General features: G+C 49.8%; 1 protein-coding gene across 7 annotated transcripts in view; it reads left to right on the top strand.

The window, feature by feature from the left end:
• The window catches only part of Hdac4 (histone deacetylase 4), a 243,446-nt gene extending 241,339 nt beyond the window's left edge, over positions 1-2,107 (top strand). For all 7 annotated transcript variants that reach the window (XM_051190805.1, XM_051190804.1, XM_051190803.1 and 4 more), the window contains 2 exons: positions 160-301; positions 532-2,107. In XM_051190805.1, coding sequence (XP_051046762.1) covers positions 160-301; positions 532-571 — 182 coding nt within the window. In that variant the 3' untranslated portion in view covers positions 572-2,107. The remainder of the gene's footprint in view (positions 1-159; positions 302-531) is intronic.
• Positions 2,108-16,481: the final 14,374 nt, after the last annotated feature.

Below are 16,481 nucleotides of genomic sequence, written 5' to 3'. Positions count from 1 at the left end.
GCTACAGGTAAGTGTGTGTGAGTTCATCACCAGGCAGCGCCCTTCAGAGACGCACTTTTCAGGCACGGGTGACAAGTCTTCATAGGGCCCCAGTGACCTGTGAGCCAAGCCAGCAACCTGCGGACGCAGAAAGTCACTGAGTGTGTCCCCTTCTCTCAGGCAAGTACTGGCGCTGCCTGCAGCGTTTGTCCTCCACCGTGGGGCACTCTCTGATTGAGGCCCAGAAGTGTGAGAATGAAGAAGCTGAGACAGTCACCGCCATGGCCTCACTGTCTGTAGGCGTAAACCCTGCTGAGAAGAGGTAAGCCTGCTGGGAACGCCTGTTTGTGAGGGCCTGACAATCTCCCTGTGTGCACCCAGCCCTGGGCCAGGTTAGCCCTGAGTGGACAGGACAGGTAGTGGGCATGCCCACTGGCTCTGCAAACTAAAACTATGCACCAGGGTTCTCGACAGCTCTGTGGGATAGGGAGCCTGATTGCACAGGGCCTCACCCACCACGCACACTGCCTGACCCCTTGCTCTCCTCCACAGATCGGAGGAAGAGCCTATGGAGGAGGAGCCACCACTGTAGCCCGAAGCTGCTGTTCTCTCCTTTGTTTGTCTGTCTTGAAGCTCAGCCAAGAAACTTTCCCGTGTCACTCCTGCGTCCTGCCTCGGTGCTCTCTGAGTGCAAGGGGACACCAGGCGTGCAGCAGCAGCGGGAGGCCTTTCTGACGCCCTGGACCACAGGTCTGGAGACGCACACGAACACCAGGTGTGGCGGATCACATGGAACACAGGACAGCGCACACAGGCACACAGACATGCGGAAGCCAAGCACACGCTGGTGGGTTCCCCCAGGGAAGCCCGCGAAGGAAGAGGCCTGTGGCAACCTGGGCACAGTTGCTGAATCGAGTTGACATGAGGAAAATGAAAATCAAAGATCTATCTAATACTACAGAAAAAACTTGATTAAAACTGGTGCTTAACATTTGATTCTTACCCACAATCCCACAGTCTCTGTGTAAACCACTCAACTCATCTTGTAGCTTTTTTTTTTTTAAACAGAGAGTTTTCTATGGCTCTGGCCTGCCTTGTGAACCTTAGTGGGGTGCAGTGGGGGTTCACAGCTTAGTGAGGGACAGAGTTGGAAGAAACATTAAAGGAAAAAAAAAAAAAACTGGACAGAACAGAAATGTGAGCCTGGGAGTCAGCTGGAGCTTCCTGAAGCCATCGGAAGATGCAAGTTTGTGCCTTTTTTTATTGCTCTGATGGATTTTTTTTTTTTTTTCTTTGTGGCTGGGTTTTCTGAAGTCTGAGGAACAATGCCTTAAGAAAAAAACCACCAAGAATTGGTGTTACAGTGTCCTGTGGCTGGCTGAGCCGGTGACGCTGGCCTGGCATTAGAAAAGTAGGTGCCAGCCACTGTCCCCAGGGGCCACAGTATAGCCAGCCTTGCTTGGTCTGATCGCTGTTTAAGGAAGATGAGGTAGTTCCAAAAAGCAGCGAACACCGCCGGCAGTTTTGAAGTCCGACACATTTTAAACGGATCCAAAGTGTTCTTTTCTCATCCGTCACGTAGCAGTCGAGCATCTCCATGGGTTGTGAAGCATGTCGTAGGCACACTGCAGTGTTACGATCGGAATGCTTTTCATTAAAAGCAGGTAGCATGAAGTATTGCTTAAATTTTAGGTATAAATAAATATATATATGTATAATATATATTCCACTGTATTCCAAGCTAAGAAACTTGATTCTTATGAGATCTTGATAAAATATTTATAATGCATTTATAGACAAAGTATATATAAATATATATAATAAATCCAGACCGCAGAGGTCCTGGCAGGTGAAAGACGTGTGTTAGCTCTGAGGTGCTGAAGGCTGGGGTCTGGATTGAAGCCCAAGGAATTTTGGGCTCCAGTTTGGCCAGCTTCCAGATAGCCAACATGTTCACCCCTGGGCAACTTCCCTACCAGTTTGTACTTTAATTTTAATTATTTTCTAACAAGGCCTCTGCCCTCTCCAAGCCTCCATGCACATATGTACCTGATGAGTTTTTATAGCAAAGGATATAAACTTGCTGTTGATTTTTGTATGAATTTTTCACAAACAATCCTGAAGAAAACATTGTTTTATGGATTTTACATTTTTTTCTCCCTCACCATTCAGCAGTTTTCTGAAGGTGGTAATGTCTAAAACTTTTTCTTTCTAAATTCTTACTTGTACATTTTTTTATAGCTCTGAGGGTTGTTTTTATGGTTTGGTTTTGTTTGTTTTCATACAGCAGGCAGAGCTCTGCTTTGTGCAGGACCGCTGCTGTCATGCTTGGGTTTAGAGAGAACCTCTCTCTCGGGAATGGATAGCAGGTCTTCGCGCTGCCCTTGCCTTGTCTTTTCAAGCTCCCCCGAGGAGCGGCACAGCCAGGGCCTTCTGTCCTGCAACACTAGTAGTATTACAAGGGCAGGCGGGCCACGTGAGTCATGAGGGCGGTCAGCATTAAAGCGTGTGGACTTGTAACCACTCCATCAGGATAGAACTCCAACTCTAGTTTCCCAAAGACCTTTGAAGCATGTCCACAGCACCTGGCGCATAGCCCGGCCCTGCACCTGTTCAGGGGTTTCCACCATAGCCTCATAGCCTGGGCTCTGGCTAGAGCCACAGCCCTGGGTTTGTAGCCTGTGGCTGCTGAACCAAGGCCCTTGTCACTTGAACCTGTAGGAGCACCGGGTCCTGAGGGACAGTCGGTCTTTGTCTTTGCTCTTTTTTTTTTTTTTTTTTTGGTTGGTTGGTTGGTTTTGGTTTTTTTTTTGTTTTGTTTTGTTTTTGGTTTGTTTGTTTTTGTTTTCTATGACAGCTGACTCTTTTTACTGCTAACTTCTTTTCTAGCACTTAAAGCCACCAATTTCATTCCAAAGTATGTGGAGTTTAGACTGGCAAGGGGAAATTGAGCTACTCGGAAGGGACACCCAGCTAAGCTTCTGAGTTAGGTGGCATTTACAGGGTAATGGGAACTGGGTCAGGCTTTTGACAGACAAGCTGAGCACACAATGTTGGACTGTGTGTTGCTGTGCTCCTGAGAGTCAGTGCTAAGCTAAGGCAGTGCTAAGCTAAGGCGCTAGGACATGCCCGACCCCTCCCTCCCTGTGTGGCCCTTAGCAAAAGGAGCCCTTGTGGCCCCTCCCCTGCTTGTGCCACTGCATGGTGGCAGAGGCCAGCCAGCTGCTCTTCTGGCCGCCCTGGCCATTTTCTGCACACCCTGCCACCTCTTTGTGCCAGCCACGACTCGTGGAGAGGTACACATCATCTTACTTTTTCAGGTGATGCTTAACAGGCTACTCAGTAGCCAGGGTACTGTGAGAGGGACTCACTTTGGTCCCATTACATCACCCTTTGATTTGGGGGCCTGGCCAGGGAGCCAGCTCACTCCAGCTTCCCTGTGAGCTGAAAGCATTACCTACCATATAGCCTTTTCTTCCCTTTGAAGACATACGTGGCCCTTCCCCACAGTTATCACCCAGGGCAGAGGGAGGGCAGAAGGTCGGCCTTGACTTCCAGGGCAGGACCACAGCACTCCCCTGCCTGGACCTTGAACCTTCCACCTTCTCCCTTCCTTTGCAAAGGCCTTGGTGGGTGCTGGCAAGGGAGCCGGAGCAAGCACTTTACATCCCTTTAGGGGAAGCTCGAAGACACCATGTCCTCAGGATGCTGGTGTTCGCTCACCCTTGGGTCTTCCAGCTGCACCCTGAGAGCCCATGCCCCACCAGCAGGCGGCTGTTCCCAGGGCCACACCCACAGGGACATCCCAGGGCTCTGGCTTCTGAAGGCCGCTTTATCAAAGTGTTTCGGTTTTTCTTTACTTTCAAATCTGTCCCCAAGAGGAAGGACCATTGTGCAGTGGTCTTCACAGCACTGGTGACGGACTTGGTTGTGTTTCTTTCCGTCAGAACATTCCTTCTTCACTGGTCACAGCCACATGCTCATTCCATCCTTCTTTTTGTAGACTTTGGGCCCATGTATTTTATGGGCATTGATACATATATAAATATATAGATATAAATATATAAATATATTTTTTTAAGTTTCCTACATCTGGAGGTTGCATGGACGTACGCCGGCATGTCTTTATATTGTATACAGATTTTGCACGCCAAACTCGGCAGCTTTGGGGAAAGGGAAACAATGCCTTTCTTTCCCCTCTCATGATGTTTGCAGATGCAGAAATTTTTTTCTGTAAAACACAACAAAACCTTGAAGGAGAGGAGGGGGGAGTTTTGAGTCTTATTGAACTTATTCTTAAGAAATTGTACTTTTTAATTGTAAGAAAAATAAAAGGACTACTTACACGTGTCTCATTAAGGAGTTGACCTAGCACCTCTGACAAGCCGATAGAGAGTTGATTGTATCCATGTGCAAACTCCACGTTCAGACCCTACTGCCTGTCTCTCAAGCTGGTTGAGAGGATTTTGTTTTGTTTTGTTTGTTTCCTTTCTCTCCCTGCACAGGGCCAGGTGCGCCCTGCTGCCTGCTGTCACGGGCCTCTGGTTGGGAACCTGGGGTTCGAGTGAGTCCCCCGTCTCTGTACAGTTGATGGGTTCATTCCTTCTGGAAGACACAGGGCTGGGGTTCCACATTGAGCAGTGCAGGCCTTTGTGAGCCCTGGGTCTAAGCGATACTTGGCACTGGAGGAAATCGTTTCTCCCTCTCAAGAGTCTGGGCGTACTCTGCACCCGGCCTTGATGGTCTCACTGGCCTCACTTCGATCAGAGTCTCCTATGGAAAGAAAAGAATGCAGACCGGCCTTGTTCTGGGGGTGTGCACTCCCCTGAGGAGGCTCCATTTTCCAGTCTGTAAGAATGTTAAACATGCTGTTTCTATGTATGCACAGGAGGCTGACCTCACTCAGCAAGAGCTCACTATGGAAGTGTGGTCAAAGCCATTGTAGCGCTGCGACATGATGCTGTGTGGGCTCCGCAGCCACGACCACCTTCACTCTGTAACAGCCTGTTTTCTCTTTGGTGTCTGGACCTCCCCTCGGCGGCGCTTTCTCCTCTTGGCGGGGTTGGAGGTCATGTTTGGTTTTTTCTCATTCTTGTTTCATTTTGTGTGGTGGGTTCCACGGACCGGAGGTGGCCTCTGGCGGTCACCTCTTTCCACCTCCCGGGTCCAGCGTTTGTACCGCATCACACACTTGTCACTCACTCTTGTGGTGTAAATAAAGACTGCGTTAATTGCCCTCCCAGCTCTGCTCTCTGCTTGTGCTCTCTCCTCCAGCATGTGTGTGCCTGGGACCCTGAGCGCCGACGCCTGTGCCCAGGGGAATCATTGGGACCCATCACTTGCACTTCTGTCTTAGGGTTTTCTATTGCTGTGAAGAGACACGATGACCATGGCGACTCCCACAAAGAAAACATTTAATGGGGGGAGCAACTGACAGTTTCAGAGGTTCAGTCCATCATCGTCATGACTGGGGGCATAGCTGTTTAAAGGCAGATGTGGTGCTGGCTACATCTTGACTATGGCAGCAGGACCTGGACAGACTGTCACACTGAAGAAAGCTTGAGCAAAAGAGACCTCAGAGCCCACAGTGACGCACTTCCTTCAACAAGGCCACACCTCCTAATAGTGCCACTCTCTTTGGGGGCCATTTTCTTTCAAACTACATTCCACTCCCTGGCCCCCAAAGGCTTATAGCCATACAATTCAAAAAAAAGAAAGAAAGAAAAATGCATTCAGTCCAACCTCAAAAGCCTCCACAGTCTCTTCTGAGACACATAGCAATCTCTTAACTGTAATCCCCCTATAAAAATCAAAAAGCAGATCACATACTTCTAACATATGCACAGGATACACATTACCATCCCAGAATGCTGGGGAGGGAGCACAGTGAGGAAATGCTGGGCCGAAACGACTGAAAACCAGCTGGACAAACTCCAAACTGCAGCTCCGTGTGTGTCAGATGTCAAAATGCTCTTCGTTTCTCCAACTCTGTTCAGATTTGCTGACCTCAACACACTTCTTTCTCTCGGGCGGGTCCCACTCCCTGTTAGCAGCTCTCCTATGCAGGTAACCCACGGCTCTGGCATCTCTAATATCTTGGGTTCTCCAAGGCAATTCATGACTTCAATTTCACAGCTTCATGAAAAGGCCTCTCTACTAGACCTCCATTCAGAGACTCCCCTCACACATGCCTGGCCTCAGTTGCTTTATTCTATAACTCCTTTATTCTATTTTTGATTCTAAATCCAGAACCACATAGCCGAAGCTGCCACGTTCTGCTGCTTGCCTGGTCTGGAACATGGTCCCCTTGTTTAATTACATCTTCACCAGCGTTCTGTTTTCTTTCACTGTCTAAATTTGGCTGTCCTTGAACTTACTCTGTAGACCAGGCTGGCCCCAAATCCAAGAGATGCACCAGCCTCTGCCTTCGCAGTGCTGGGATCAAATGTGGGCACCACCACACCCAGCGCTGAGCTTTCCTTCGCAAGTTGGGAACTTAGCTGGGTAGGGTCTTGCCCTGAGGTCACCATTCCCTTTACTCCCTTTCTTAATCTGTTTGTCACCTTGAACTTAGAACTTAGCTCTATTCCACTTGCTGATGCTCTTTTTCTCCTCAAATTCTTCATTTTGTAATTTACCCTGCTCAGCTTTCTCCTCATTATAAACCTTTTGAGTTATCGCTGTATGCACATGGCAGAGTCTATACTAGGCTGTTTTGAGATTTCTTCTGCCAGTGGAATTAATCTAAAACTCACTTTAGCCTCAGGCAGACTCTGAAAAAGGGCAAAGGCTTCTACTTCCTTCACCAAAAATATCCCAGCAACAATCTCTAGGCAGCATACTAAACTCTGAAACCTCTTGAGTGAGCTCCTGACAGTTCAAGTAACTCTTAGCACCTCTGTCTTCCATGCCCCTACTAGTGTGGCCCATTAAGCAGTGCTTAAAACATTCCACTGCTTCCATAACCCAAAGTACCAAACTTCAAATTCCTCCAAATACACACATGGTCAGCCCTATCACAGCCATACCCGACTCCTGGTACCAACTTCCGTCATAGTGTAGGTTTTTATTGCTGTGGAGAGACAACATGACTATGGCAACTCTAATAAAACAATTGAGGGGGCTCACGTACAGTTTCAGAAGTTCAGTTCATCATCATGGCTATTACCTCTCCTGAAGTTGTTCGCAGGTAGTGGTGGTGTAGGTTAGAACCAGCCTCACAGTGAAGGAGACCCAGAGCCGGTATGCAAGCTGTCAATTCCCACCACTAACAACATGGAGCTGAGTACCCATCTCCCTCCTGGAGCACACAAGGGTCCCTCTGTGCAGTGCACACTCCCACCAGTCCATGGTCACCTATCTACTGCCATGCTAATGCCATCCATCGTCTTTACTGTAATTCCCGTTTTCATGTCACTATCAGCTGTCCATGCTGTGGAACAAAACACAGGGTCCAGATACCCCTGGCCTCAGATCCCCTAAGGCTGTGCCAGCCTTCTCTGAAGCCTGGGAAGGGTTGCCTTCCCATACACCTGGGGTTGGCAGACGTTCCTGACTCACAGCCTAACCACCCACAGCAAGCAACCTAGGCGAGGGCATCCCCTGGGCAAAAGATTGGGGGGCTAGTCCTTAGAGGTTTTAAATATCTCTTCTTCGTATTCATTCATTCTGATTACAAGTCAGACGCATGCCAGCCAGCCATTCTGGGAGGATTTTAGTTTTCATTGGATAAGGGGAAACCTGGAAAATGTTCGGAATCAAAGCTGTGCTGGGAAGCGTGGTGAGGTCACAAAACTGAAGGTTTGTTTCCATAGTTCCAAGGACTCGTAGTCCCATCCTTGCAGGCAGCAAAGCTTAGGACCCCTGAAAGCCCTTGCTAAACTGTCCACTTAGGAAAGTGGCCGCCCCTGACATGTGCTCTGCCGTCATTAGCCTTCGTTCATCCAGGACACTAGTCCAAACAGCTAAGGAGGATGAAGAGAAGGGGCATGTAGGGCATGTCTCTGCCCCAACATTTCCCTCCTCCATTCATTCACACTGCTCTGCAGCCTTAAGTATCAGTTCTAAACTGGCCAGACAGAGCAGCAATGAAGCCAGAGAACCTCGACTAACCTAATCCATGCCCCTGGTCATGTGTAGACTGAAAATAAACCCAACATGCGAGACCTGCTAGCAGAGGAGGGGTTCCCTAGTGTCAAGGACTATGTTCCCAATCATGATGACCAGACAGTGGGTAGAGGCCCAGCCTGTCCTGGAGCATGAATGCAAAGTGGTCAGTAAGACTGAGTTGTCCTGAGGTTCTGGAGAAACTCTTCCCTGGCGGTCATGCCAAACATCAAAGTGAGTGGCTACCTGGAATCCAAGACAGCCACACCACACCAAGCTGGGCAAGCAGTTGCAGGTGGGTGTGAATCTTCTCTCCAGGACAGGAGTTGAATAGTGTCAAACTGCATGAGTCGGGAATGGGACACTGGAGGAAGGTAAGATGCCTAGAAGTTGGATTTCCCTAGAATGGCCCAGCAGATCAGGAAGCTGGTCAGACAGGGAATGCATGAAAAGGTCTTAATCCCGTGAGTTTCATCACAGCCACACCCCAGTGTGTGAGGAGGGGCGGGGGAGGGGGGCTGCTGTGAGAGTCAGGTGGGCTATGGAGAACACTGGCTCTGTGGAGTACCACAACAGAGGCAGGGCATGTGCATAGGCGCACGCGCACACACACACACACACACACACACACACACACACACACACACACACACTAATGCTAGTCCAGCACCACCTGGTGGCGGTTCCCAGAATAACATCCTTACCTAGTCAGCCACCCATGCCTTAGTCCCCAAGCCCTGACCCCAGGATGAAGTCCAGACCTAGAGACTGAGACTCCTTCCTTGGGGTCCCTTAGGTTAATTTCTACATCTGCCCTACAGGGCAGCTGTGGGCTTTCTGAGGCACAGAGTCCTGGCCCCTGTACCCAGCACTGGCTCCCACTCACCTTCTCCGTGGCTAGACATGTACTGTCAGGTCCTGTCAGAGACCTGCCTCCTACACCCACAGTCAAGGGGGCAGAAGGCAGACACAAGATGCCCCAAGCCAGTAACCTTACTGAGGGGGAAATGGCTTGAGTTCACAGTGGAGACAAGCAGGGGCAGGTAGGGAGAGGGAAGGGCATGGAATGGGCAGCAAGAAGAACCCTCCAAGCAGTAGGCGTGGCCACAAGGGGGTATTGAATAAGTGGGTGGAGAATCATAGGGGCATGAATGGGAGCCCTGAAGATAAGCTGGATATGACTGGAATTCCTAGAGAAGGGACCTAGCATCTACAGAACCTAGAGAGCCACCTGGTGGGCCTGGAGCCCTTCTATCCAGAAGCTGCAATTACCTGGTAGGGTATGCCGTGCAGGAGACACCTGCCCAGACTCTGGATGGGTCTTCTGACACACTGTGAGCAGGGAGTGAGAGAAGAGACAGGCTCCGGGTGGTACCCAGATGCATTATCAGAGTCTAGTGAGGCTGACAGTACCACCTTTGAACCCACGGACTGGGCTGCAATGGCCACCACCTCTCTAGCTGGAGATGGTAGCTGAGACTTAGACACAGGAGCCTAGAGACAGGGAAGCAGAACTTGACTAGAAATGCATATCAGGGTATCTCAGGCTAGGTATCCGCCATGGCCATGAAGCTGGGTGACAGGACATAGAGCAGCAGGTGGCAAGCTAAGAAAAGATGCTTCATTCACAGAGGAGCCAGCTGAGGAGACGCAGGAGGGATAGCGCGCGAAGTAAGGAAACTACAGCTTGTGGGACCCTGGGGCAGCAGTCCCAGGACAACAGGAATCCACCAGTGAACCATGCGTGAGGAGGTCGGGAGTGGGAAATTCTCTCTCATAAATCCAGAAGAGTGAGCCTGCAGCACAAACCCTGAACATATCCCCATTCCTCATCCACCTTAACTGAATGTAGATACCCTCATAGACACAGCACTGGGTACCATTCCCACCCCAGAATGAAGCCAGAAACAGATAACTCTGAAATTTCCAACTGATAAAGGCCAGGCTATGCCCCTGAACTGACAGGGCCACCGGCAGAGGCAGGCATTGTTCTTATGCAGGAAGAGGTGGATGTCCCCAGAAGCAAGGACAAGCCCTGGTGATGACTCCAGATGACAATACTCACATTCTGCTGCTGGCAGGACCTGGCTGTGAACAAACTTCTGGTTCCACTCTAGCATCTCCTCCCTACACAGAAGCAGGTCCCCGCTGCACTGCGCCACAGCACGCCCTGCTGGGAGAGAAGTGCCCTTACCCAAGGATGTATTGGATTCTTGGTTTCCCAAAGCCCCTCCGCGTGGTCTCCATGCTGCCCATGTGCCATTTTCCTCACTGTATACTTTTTATCTTTTTCGAACATTTAACATAATCTCCATATAACAGATAGCATCTTATTCCCTATCTTTTATTTTTCTAACAGCATCTTAAGGGGCTGGAGAGAGGACTCAGCTCTTGCAGAGGACCCATATCCAGTCCCTATAGTGCCCACATCAGTTGGCTCACAACTACCTGTAACTCCAGCTCTGAGAGATCCATGTGTATATACCTCCACACAGACACACATGAGTACACATTATTAAAAATAATAAAATGTTTTAGGATGTTAGAAACGAAACTTAGTATTGACAGTTTAAGACCTTCGGCATTGGGAGGGAACGTTTTATATTTTTTTGTTTATATGCTTAGGTCTATTTTAAAAATTCCACCAATATTACATCATTAAAAGGAATTACTAGTGAAGAGTAATTTTGTGGACTCACACAAAACAAATGAAAACCAAGTACAAATGGTGGAATTGGAAATCATGGGTCTTTCCCCCATCAAAAGCCCAGGATTAGGTACTTCACTGTACTTCACTGGTAACTCTATCCTCACACTCAGGAGAGGAGAGACAGCTGACATCATAAGCCAGTGCCACGCATGCACTGAGACCTGTGCTAGGCGCTTCCCTAGTCACTGTGCCAAGAAGCTGTGAAAAGGCAGAAGGACTTTTTCTGGCTCACTGTTTGAGAGGGTACAGTCCTCCGTAGGAGAGACAGAACGGTGGTGGCTGGAGCGCCTGGGTCTGTGGCAGCAGGCATGTAAGGTTGCTTGTTCACACCTCAGTGAATGAGGGAACAGATCCATCTGGAACAAAGGCCAACACTAACTCTCAAAGCCCCAGTGACCTACTTTCTCCAACAAGACCTCACCTCCTAAAGGCTCCTCAGCTTTCCAAAACAGCACTGCCTGCTGGGAAGCAAGTATTCAAACACTCAAGGCTGTGGGAGACATTTCACATTCAAGACACGACACACCCTTAGACCTTGAACAGTAAATTATTGCATTGAATCCACCAAGATACAGAAATATAGAACCATCACATGGTGAGGTGGGTTTCATCCCGAGAATGCAAAGTTAGTTCAACACTTGGATATTAATATCTAACAACTAATGGTCTGAGCAAGGTTACAAGATATGAAATCAGAATGAAAAATAGGTGTGAGGCCACATGAGTGATCATGACATGTATCCAGGAGGACAAGGCAAGGAGATCCAAGTTCAAGGCAAGCTTGGACTACATGGAGAGATTCTATCTCACAAGGAAAAAATATCACCTTACAAAAATTAAAACTACTTCTATATACTAACAATTGATGATCCAAAATTAAGAAAATAGATCCAAGCCAAGTGTGGAGACATAACCCCAGGTCTCAACAGGCTAGGGTAGGAGGATCACAAGGTAGGGGCCAGCCTGGACCACATGAGACTTTGTCTCTCAACACTAAACTGAATTATAATAAGAGGAACCAGAGGGCAAATGTGCTGTCACCATCAGTATTGCAACAATGTCAGGATGATCTATTGACAGTGTTTCACATTGTTACTGTTACTCTGAGAGTGTGCTGGCAGAGTGTGGAACCCTAGAAACAGAATAATGATGGCATTAACAATCAGTTCATGCCACAGATTGTGGTGATATCTTGCTTATACAAATAAACTCCATTTACAACAGATGCTCTGACAGTGTGTGGGACACCAGCAGTACTCTGTTGACAGAGAATGGACACCAATAGTGTGATGATGGGACATAGACATCATCAACGCTGCATGGATAGAGGGCGGATGGGTGTCCACAGATGCCGCTGGCACTGCGCTAATGGAGCACAGATGCCATCAACGTTTTTGACAGACCGTGCTTGCCACTGCCACTGTTGACAGTGTGTTGACAATACTGGTAGTGTATTGACCATTGAAACTCAATTGGTGTATATTGCAGTATAAACACTGTTGGTAGTGTGCAACCTCATTGCCACTCTGGTAAGAGTGTGTTGACACCACAGCCATGCTCCAAAAGCACTGAATTCACTTTGTGCGTCTGTCACAGGGCCCACCTTTTCCAGCCCCTCCCCCATGATCACAGATGTCTCATGCCATCCCAGGGAAATTCATTTACCCTGTCCCCAAAACAGCCTTTGGCTGGGCGAGCCAGCAGCACGGACTCCTGGCCCACAGCTTGGCTCTCGGGGGAGGGCTGGCCTGCAAAGTAAGCCAAGCAAATCCCTGGGAAAGCTGAGACTAGAGATGAGGAGGCCCACTTGGAGCAGGCAGCTCCCATGGCACCAAGCAGGATGAGAAGACAGAGGAAAAGCCATCATGCCCAGGGGAGGCTGGGGGGCGTGGCCAGCATCAGGGTCCTCAGCTGGGTGGTGCTGCATATAGGGCGGGCCTCATCCTTTGTGTGGAAGAACATCTGGTTCTGATCCTTGTCACCCAGAGTGACAAACGTATTCTGGGTGGTAAGGGGAAGGGCCCCAGTTCTGACATCTCCGGCACAGGCATGCAGGATGCTGGGGAAGATTATTTTAAGGTGTGTGACTTTTGTTTATGTTGCATTTGTTTAACTCTGTGAAGCTGTGTTACCGTGCCTGTCTAAAGCACCTGATGGTTTAATAAAGAGCTGAACGGTCAATAGAAAGACAAGAGAGAGGAGAGGCAGGGCTGGCAGGCAGAGAGGATAAATATGAGGAGGAATCTGAGTGAAGGAAGGATCTGGGGAATGAGAGAGGAAGGAGGAGAAATTGAGGGGCCAGCCACCCAGCCACCCTGTCACCCAGTGGCACAGCCAGACACTTAGTAAGGAGGAAAGAAAAGGTATACAGGACTAGAGAAAGATAAAAGCCCCGGGGCTAAAGATAGATGGGGGTAAGTCAAGAAAAGCTAGCAAGAAACAAACCAAGCTAAGGCCAGGCATTCATAACTAAGAATAAGCCTCAGTGTGTGATTTATTTGGGAGCTGGGTGGTGGGCCCCCAAAAGACTAAAGAGCCAAAGGAGCGACACATCACACATCAGGATCCACTAGTGGGGTCCACGGGTTTGACATATTCTGTTTAGCCCAGCCTCACCTGGTGCACTGACCATTGCTGAGAGCCATGTGCTATCACCTTGGAAACAGAGAATAAACAGGCTGGCCATGGCTAAGGGGCAGTGCTCACATGAATCTGGTGGCCCAGGGCTGGGGACAGGCGTGAACTTATCCCTGATACCTTCAGAATTCTCAAGCATCACCATTCCCGTGTAAGCCCCTTAGTGTTTATGTGGGAAGAGGGCTCGGTCCTTCCATGGAGCTGCCCTGTATCTCTATTCTGAAGAGCTCAGAACATTCTCTCCCCCGGGTCTGTTTTATGACCTCAACTTTAGACTCTAAAACTTTAAACCCAGCTGGCTCCACATCTATTCATGTTTTCAATGTCCACACCCTTCAGGCGCACCTGGCAGGGGACTCTCTTGGCTCTGGTGGAGAAGCCATGATCAGGGAGACGGAGCTGAGCCAGCAGATGCAAATGAGCATGTTGAGGACCACGCTGTGCCTAGCTCTCTCTCATTGGCCCCTTGGGATGGGCGCTTTCTGCCTCCAAGCCTGAGGCCCCTTTGGCTGGTGACCTGCAGGGACACACTACCAGGGTAAGTGGGACAATGTGAGGGGACATGAGCTTGACTCACAATTGTAGCCCCGTCTTTTCTCTCTGTACAACCAAGTCCAAATTAACACGTGCCTGAAGCCATTTAACTCAGCAAAGCTACCTCGAGGCCAAGTTTCACAGAGGGCTGAGTGGATCTGAGCATCGATGCTGTTTGACTACTGATGGGACGAGGGCTGGCATTAGCTAGGGGGAGTGGCTGTGGGGACCAAGGCAAGCGACCCTCCAGCCACACATACCAAGGTCCTGCTCTCCTATACCCGGCAAAGAACATTACATTGGTAAATGTTCACTGAGATGTTGGGTTGTACCCACCCTACCTCGGACGGAAGCATGCTTGTGTCAAAGTGTCCTCCAGCTCAACCTGGGATGGGAAACAGCCTAAGAATAGAAACAGTGTGTTCTCAGAACAACTGGAAGGAAAACCATTTCCAACAGAGGCTACTACTGTTTATCACATGATATAAGAGTGCCTCTCGCGGGAGAGGAGTGCTGGAAGTTCACCCCTGGAGAGGAAGCTCAAGCAGGGGCCCCAGCCGACTGCCTCAACCTCCCTGTCTGTCTCTATCTTCTGCCCTGGCTCTTTCAGCGGGAAGCTCATTCATGGACAATCTACTCTGCTGCCTGCCGGGACTCTTGACTGAGAATTCCAGCATGGCTTTCCCAGTGGTCTGGATACTGCAGATGCTCCCGTTTGATTGGGTTTTGCTCTCTAGACGCTGCTTCTATCTGCTCCTTGCTGTCTATCTTTTACTTGTGTGTGATGTGTGCTTGATATGTAGAAGCACTCTTTTGACGTGGAAAGCCATCTCCACACTGCACAGAACACCACCTCAGCTGTAAATGAACTTGTCCTAAAATTCTGCCTCTTGTGACCCCCGGCCTCCAACAGGCACAGATCTGAGGCCTCCCCCAACCAGACCTTAATGCAAAGTTAACCTCAGCTAAAATTGCCCCCAAGTCACCAAGGATAGGACTCCCCACAGCCCCCTGCTGAGTTGGAACTATGGAGAAAGTGCCCAGATAGGAAGTAAGGCAGGAGGGTCCTAGAGTATTGGGGCTAAGTCTCAGGAGTCTGCACACTGCCCCGGGGAGGGCACTATGAGGTTACAGCCCCGAGGACCAGGCAGCTAAGACCCCTCCATCAGCCTGCATGGCCCTGAGTGCCCACAGTGTCCCAGGGTTGGTGGATGATGGGTGGGGCTCTGGGCCTGAACATGCCAGCAACAGGACTCGCAGCTTTTATATAGGAATCCCCTCGGGCCCCTGGAGCAGGGGTAGATCTCAGGTCTGACCCCCAGCCCAGCTCTGAGACGCTCCAGGGATGCAGTAAACCACAGCTGTAGCCACCCACAGAGGAGGCTGCGTCCCAGTGCCGGGGAGGCATGTGGCAAAGCAGAGTACATACTTCTGTCCAAAAATAGATTTTATCTGAAGAAGAAACAGATGGAGAGGGAGTGGGCTCCTTCTTTAATGGAAAGTGCAGGAAGCAGGAGGGAGCCTGCCTGGCCTAGGCCCTCTCCTCCGGTCTCCGAGGACAAGCTTGGAAACCCCCACAGACCCTGGGGCACTTAAGCAGCTGGTGAGGTCTGAGCAGGCCAGGGGGAGAGGTTGGGCAGGTGTCCTGAGGGAGCTGGCTGAGGAACCTCATGTCCCTTCCTCCCTTGTCTCTGTCTGAAGGCTCTCAACCCATCAGGCGTGGTATAACCAAGACCACAGACATTAGCATGTGAGAGCCTTCGGCTGGACATCCTGGCTGGGAGGATGCACGAGGAACTCCTGAATGGTCACCCGGAAGCTTTCCGGAAGCTAGTCCAAGGCCTCTGCTCTTCTGAGAGGTTGGTAAGGGAAACCAGTGAAGCATCTAGAATGTAGCTGCCAGGGATTCTGGACTTTACAGCTTATCCCCACTGTCTCTACTGCTGACCATAGGTCTCTTCTGGTCAGTGCCTACAGCTGTCGGCAGCTGTATCATCACTCATGATGTCATTGCTCCTAGCCTCACAATCCAGCACCCAAGGGCCCAGTTTCCATGTTTCTCATGGAAATAGTCTGTTCACTTGACCAAACCTACTCTCTTCATTCAGGATAATTATTCTCATAAGATCAGGTTAAGCAGAGTCTTTGGGAACAGAAGTGCCTTAGAGAGGATCTAGGTCCACACCTCATCTGAGATCCCATTTATTCCTGCCTGGGCAGTGTGCCTTTGAGGCCTGGTGTGGACCACAGTAGTGTGTCTGTAGCAACAGAGACCCCAGATGCAAACGTGCATGCGAGTGTGAACACACACACACACAGGTCTTGGATGAGGGGAGGCCCAAGATACTCACAGGCATTTACAAAGCCTTGGTTTGGATTCCAAATAGCACAGTAAAAATGCCAGTGTCCAGAAGCCGTCAGCACCTGAGCCTCAAACACAGCAGAGACAACATGCTCACCTGTGCCCCATCGCCATGAATTGTATGTTCTCAGCTCACGTCATACAAAACCCTGG

The sequence above is a fragment of the Phodopus roborovskii genome, unplaced genomic scaffold (assembly GCF_943737965.1).
Source record: "Phodopus roborovskii unplaced genomic scaffold, PHOROB, whole genome shotgun sequence".
Taxonomy (NCBI): Eukaryota; Metazoa; Chordata; class Mammalia; order Rodentia; family Cricetidae; genus Phodopus; species Phodopus roborovskii.
Note: the sequence above shows the minus strand (reverse complement) of the source record. Positions and strands in the feature narration are given on the sequence as shown.